This window comes from Bufo gargarizans, chromosome 3, assembly GCF_014858855.1.
Source record: "Bufo gargarizans isolate SCDJY-AF-19 chromosome 3, ASM1485885v1, whole genome shotgun sequence".
Classification (NCBI taxonomy): Eukaryota; Metazoa; Chordata; class Amphibia; order Anura; family Bufonidae; genus Bufo; species Bufo gargarizans.
In genome coordinates this window covers 11,431,682-11,438,452 of record NC_058082.1, presented here as the reverse complement: position 1 = coordinate 11,438,452, position 6,771 = coordinate 11,431,682, and the positions used below count along the sequence as shown (strand labels likewise).

Sequence of the window (6,771 nt, the reverse complement as noted above, 5' to 3'; positions counted from 1 at the left end):
GCCATGTGACGCGATGGGCGGGCCTCGTCTGGTGTCCGGGAGCGGGTGGCGCGCCTCTATGATGTCACGCTCTGCATCACTGGGCGTATATGCGCAAAATCAATTGCCGGCTGTGGACCACACTATTTAAAGATGGACATCTGAACGTTACCTCTACCTCCTGACGAAGCCTTTCTCGGAGAAACGCCCGTCGAGGTGCGGCTCTGGTCATACACTATGGGTTCCAGCATACCATGGGTAACTTGTGTTTTGTTTCATGCATGGTTAGTTTGTTATTTTAGTGTTACTGCTTGCACATAGCATTCTTGCTTCGCCCTAACTTTTTGATGCAGTTTGGTTGTCTGTATTTTCATGATGGCCATTTATGTTACCAGTGATGGGCAAGTCTGCTCTGTGTGACCGTATTGACCCTTTACATGTATGCAACACACATATGTTTATATGTTACTTTGGGCGAACTTACAGCTCTCCCATCTCTATGCGGTTTTATACCCAGTGTTTATGACTCCTTTTCCCTTTTAGTCGGGTATATGTGAGGGTGGTTGCTCACGGTCTCGCTACACGGGGCGTCCCACTCTCCTTTACCTTATGCCTTCGTGTTATATCAATTGTATTGTGACTTAATAAACTACATATATATACACCTCATTTTCTATGGGGTTTTTATTTTTTCTTCGTTGGTTGATTAACAAGGTTTATTACAAGGAAATATTTCTACGTTTTACTTTCCCTTGAGTGGTGCAGTAATATGTTCTGCGTTATATGTTTTGCGTGTATTTTTGGAAAAAGGAAAAATATCTTTGCCGCTCAGTGGCGCAGTGAGATATTTTACAGCCCAGTTTGCTGTGTATTACTGAAGAAATACAAATATATTAACCGTTCATGGTTGTACTTATCTGTTAAATAGCCTTTTGTGTAAAAATAGAAGAAAACTTGGGCCTAATTGCCGTTCTGCGGCGCAGTGAGATATTTTACAGCCCAGTTTGCCGTGCACTCCTCAGCCGACTGAGATTGAAAAAATGAAGTTAAAAATCAACTAATAAATGTACTTTTGCAGATAGATATAGCTGGATAACGAGAGCACCTGATAAGCCACACCAAGGAACGGACCAGGGAAAGTTAACCCCATCAGAACCAAACAGGGAGGGGAGCCTACATGAACAGGGAAGTGAACACACAGGCTGCAGTACTGGACATTGCCCCTGGCAACCAGCATACATGGAGACCACCGCAGCCAGTACGCCAGAGCACAAACAACCCGTGACACAACAGAAATGCATGGGGATACCCACAGCCAGTACACAAAGTGCATGCAGTCAGCATGCGCTGCACCAGGGACATGAGCCACAGAGATGCAGACACGGGAATCCACAAACACAGTCCACAGTTCACACACTACACCGCAGCCAGCATGCAGTCACAGGCAACCAGCATACACATGTGTCAGCCTGCAGCCAGTACGCGAGGGAGCCTGCGCGGCAACAGTGACAATGTAATGTCGCTCCGCACAGGATTTCGAACGAGATCTCAAAGCAAGATGGAGGCTGGTGGCCCGTTACTAGCAACTGGAGGAGGTAAGTTTTCTTTTTTTTTGTTTTTTATACTATTTTAGGTTAAATCGATTCGCTGACATGAAGCACGAGGAAATTCGGCTTCTAGGCGAATCAAATTTATCCCGAAATTCAGATCGAATTCCACTTCGTGGGATTTGATTCGCTCATCTCTAGTATCCACTATAAGATTCAGACTTCAGCTTTGTCTGGCCTTTTGATGGATTAGATGATGGGTGCCTGAGGTGTAGTCCCTCACCCTGCAGCAGTGTCTATAAAGTTGTATTTCGCTGATCACTCTGCTGTTTTGTCTCAGTGATGCTTTCTGGAAGCAGAATTGCTGGTCACGCTGGAGTGTTGGTGTCACAGGACAAGACTATATGGTTCCAAGGAGTAGGATCTCAGACATGTACTTTCTCTCCTCTCTCTATAGACTGGAACTCCCCTTCCTGGCAGGAAGCAGGAACAGCCACCTCTTACCAAGAGGGGAGGAACAGAATGGTTAGCCATGTTCATGACAACCATTGAAAACAATACCTTCCTCTCCTGGAACGCATGGCGAAAAAACTATAAAAAGGCATAATATTACATCACATAACTATATACAATTGCAGATACCTCCACAACTGGAGACTGCACTGCCACAAAGAAGAGAAGAAGAAGGACGACAGACTTGTTCTGGTTGGGAATGCTGGTCAGTTCTATTTTCCCATAGGATCCGTTGATGCTGCCTCATGTGCTGCAGTAGAGCCCTGGTACCTATGTTTGTATTTCACTGGCCATAGCTTATTTTTATTGTGCAGATCTTGCACATCTCTGTGGTTTTGTGTGCCGGCCTTGTGGAGAAAAACCACCGTGACTACAATTGCCACAATTACTACAGTTACTATTGCTACTAATGGCCAGATGCCTGATGCTTTTACTGCTGCTACTAATCACATTCTGACTCCTAAAAATGATGTGTGGGTCTTTCGTTTTGTTTTCCAGGTATTTTCTTGTGAGGCCTATAAATGGAAAGTCACAGGTTTGGTACACACAGATTATTAAACGGTGATGACAAAATTGCAGATGTGTTTTCTATAATGTACAGACAGTGGCCCTATTAAATGTATCTCCTCTTCCACAAACACACTGCACACTGGTATTGACAATTTATTTTGGAAATTGGCAATTTTGGTGGTGGAATGTCTTTCAAGCGTGCCTTTAATATCACTGTGTCAACCATTAAATGTTTGTAGTAAAATGTATTTGAAACACATGGTCTGATCTCTGATGTATCTGCTAACATGGATAAAAGAACCCAGTGTTTGCAGTGAATAGTTTTTTTCCACTAGGCCTGAAATAACACATTTCCGACTATGAAATAATTAGACTAAGGCTACATGCACACGACAGTTGTTGTGTGTGGTCCGCAAATAGCAGATCCGTGTTCCTGTTTTTTTTACATCCACATCCGGTTTGTCCGCAAATTTAGTAGGTTGTGTTTCCGTGTGGCTTCCATTGGTCATCCGCATTTTTTTGCAGACCCATTGACTTTTTTGCAGACGTGAAACATGGACAGCGGACAAGAAATTGATGACTCCACCGCATTTTTAACGGATCCATAGAAATGAATAGTAAACCATCCAATCCGAAGAAAACAAAACGGAACAGAGGCCGCAAAAAACCACTGCCGTGTGCATGTAGCCTAAAATGTATAAAAACACCGTCTGTTCAAATGATAAAAAAAAACTTTTATTATTGAAGTTCTGCAGCAGCAACTGCTATATTATATCAAGCAGTGTGTCCAGCCCCTCACTTCATCAAGGCTTTCCCTGCTTAATGTCCCTAAAATCTACACAATTATTTATTTCTATTCTTTCCCTGCACTGTCCCTGTTACACTAGAATAGATACTTGTGCCTCTGTATACTGTAAAATGGCAGACACTCCACAGACCCATCCACCCTTAACAGCAGCTCATAATAGTATGGTGCTTGACTGCTCTGCACAGCCATCTTTCTGTCTACGGCTACCTCCGATTGGCTGATGAGGCTGTATGTCAGCCTCTGACCAATCAGGGTAAGTCCTTCCACTTCCTCCCAGTGTCATGTGACTATCCTTCTTGTTTTCCCCTGCTAATTCTTAAAGTAAAACATTCCTGGGAGCCATTTTTATGCATTTCATCCGAAACTAATGAAAAAATTTTCAGCTTCGGTATGAGGATTAATTTTTGGTAAATTCATAAAGAATCCAAATAGTTTAGAATCAATCATGTAGTTCTTACTGAGGGTCACAATATAAAGGTGTCTACTGTAAGTGCGGTCACACTATGGAGGTCTCTACCGTTAGAGTAGTCACACTGTAGAAGTCTCTACTGTCGGAGCATTCATACTATTGAGCTTCATAATAATTTTTCATGAAGGATATTATTCTCTTCCTCTGGATGAAGGCTGCAGGATTATACAGTAGGTGGAGATAGATGAATGTCTTTTGGCAGCTTCTTGCTATGTTAGCTTGGATTTTGGCAGTAGGGAGATGCCACCAAGGACATTCACTTTTTATTATTTTCCAGGGATCCACACTCCCCTCATATGAACATGTAAAAAAATGTTTCAGGGCTGAGCTGTTGTTGCTTACCAGCACATACATGACCTGTGCCCCTCAAACATGGAAAATATTTGGTGGCTTGGGATGAGAAAGTAAGGTAGAAAATCATTGAGCTCTTCAGTATGACCACTTCTATCTTTATCGATGAAGATTTCTTGATGTTTTGACCCTGCTGTCAATGGGAGTGATTCCTAGTCATCTCTCTGTCAAAAACAACACCCATTTATATAAGAAGTGGAGAAGCTGAGAAGAGTATTAATTTATGCAGTTTTTTATTAGAATAATGATCATTTTCTAAACCTCATTGTGGACGACAGACACAAGATATTGTGCAAGCTTTTCTTATATGTTTTTGAAAAGCTTCATCTCTTATCCCATAGATCAGTGGACTGAGTAATCTGGGCACACACATGAACAAAACATAGTTGGAAAACGTTACGAAATACATTAAATTTACATAGGTTTCTATTGTGGTGGAGATGTAGGCGGCCAAACATAACAGTAGCTGGAAGGCATGGAGCAGCACAGTTTTCCCAGCTTTAAGGGCTGAAGAACCTCCAGAATTGACCTTCCTGGCAACCAGCATGACATTAATGTAGGTATATAGAATAATCAAGGCCACCATGGTGAAGCTGAGGATATTGATCATGGTCCTGATCACATTTTGTATGGGACTTACCAGCTTTATCGCACCACACAACTCATAAAGGGAGTATGAGGCTCTTTCTGTGAAGTAGCTCACGGTAATAACGTTTACAGTACTTAGAGACAATCCTATCACCCAGACCACAGCAATTGCATATTTTGCTGTCTTTGGTGTACACAACTGTAAGTGTCTCAATGGGAAACATATGGCTATGTAACGTTCTAGAGACATGAGGGCCAGGTTGTATGGGGTCATTAGGAAAAAACCACCAAAGTAGCTTTGAATGATGAAACAGACTATTAGTGGGAAATAAATAGAATGCATGTAAGACAATACCATGAAATGTGTCGAGATGATATACAACATGTCATTAATGAGCATGTGGACAAAGAGGATGTATCGAGGGTTCTCCTGTATGTGAGGAGTAATGAAGAAGACCTTTAGCATAATAGCCATTAAGTAGAAGAAGGAGGAGAAACACAAAAGGGACATAATCAGAAAAACAGTTCTGGTGACATCATCAACCTCTTTGGTATAAGAGAACATCACGGTAACATTTTCAGGAGCAGAACTGGAATTCACCATTGGAAACTGGATGGTAGCAATTCTTCTAGGAGATCTCACACAAGAACGTGACTGTGTTGAGCTTGTCAGATATCTAGAATACATAGATATCTGCATTATAACTCACATAGACTTTTCTAGTGCTGCACTTACCAATCAGACTAAGGTATAACCACAAAATGTCCATGTTCCTGGCGGTGTATCACAGGTCCTGTACAGATGTAGCAGGGTTAACACACAAACTTTTAACTCTAATTTCTTAACTCATCGCGTTATCTTGAAACAAAAGCCATTAAAAAAGCAATTGAAGGTGTAACGCATTTAGTTTAGATAACACGTCTCATAAAGCATGTGTGTTAACTCTACTACCATTATACAGATGGAGCATTTTAATGTCAGTAAGAATTAATTTAGTTCTGTGAATCATCTTAAGAAGGTGTACATTATATCTTTGGCATCACTGTCCGTGGGTTCAACTAAGGTCTATATTTCAGTATAGTGCTCCATAAGCTGCCCTATTACAGATGGAGAATAGTCTGTTTTTTTTTTTCCTTCAGATTCACAAGGAATCCAATACAAACAAACCCTCCATATGCTTTGGAGGGAAATCATAGGTAGCAAATAACAGCTCCACACAGAAGAACTTAAGGAGGATGCTGATTGTTAGGAGTCTATCTCCTGCACCCCAAAGAAACACCCAGTGGCCAGAAATAGGTGAATAACTCAAGTCCACCAGAATTGACTGTTAACCCTGAGAAACGGACCCCTCCTTAGACCATATGACCTAATATAAAACTTAGCAGAAAACCAGACATAATGTGTCCTTTTAGCATGTCCCTATAGTAGTGGAGTCCATGATCTGGATCCATCCTTTATGCTATAACAATAGGGAACTTGGATATACTGCTTTAAGCTTGGAGATGGTCATCGACTTTAAGTAAACTGTAATATTGCAATCTCTGGTCATCCCTCCATAATGATGGTCTCCAACTTATGACTCTCCAGTTCTACAGGCTGAAGAACATTTCTCTTGGATATGGGAGAAGAGACACAAATCTGGAAGGGATCACTAAGTTCTATCATCTATACATTCAGTTTCTACATGCAAGCTACAGTAATGGATACTCACAGTTCTATAGTCAGCATTACAGCATAGACACATGAGGGCTTCAGCTGCTCTTCTCTCAGGTCTCTCCTGGCTGCACATATTTATAGTGGTAGGATAAAGCTCTCAGAAGAGTATGATGTCCATGGACTCAAGGAATTAGTGAGATCAATGTACAATTATAACACAAGAGAGTTAGAAAGCTATTTTAGTTTCATAATTTTGAGGCAGTAAATGAGTCTCTGGAGAATCATCTCAAAGTTCCTTCACAACCTTGGTTCGACTTGACTCAAAGGTGTATTTTTTCATGTGAATATT

The 6,771-nt window shown here is 41.4% G+C and overlaps 1 protein-coding gene across 1 annotated transcript; it reads right to left on the bottom strand.

The window, feature by feature from the left end:
• Positions 1-4,439: 4,439 nt before the first annotated feature.
• Positions 4,440-5,039, bottom strand: LOC122930754 (odorant receptor 131-2-like). Its single transcript, XM_044284324.1, has one exon. It carries the CDS (start codon positions 5,037-5,039, stop codon positions 4,440-4,442), a length of 600 nt encoding a protein of 199 aa, XP_044140259.1.
• Between the last annotated feature and the right edge of the window lie 1,732 nt (positions 5,040-6,771).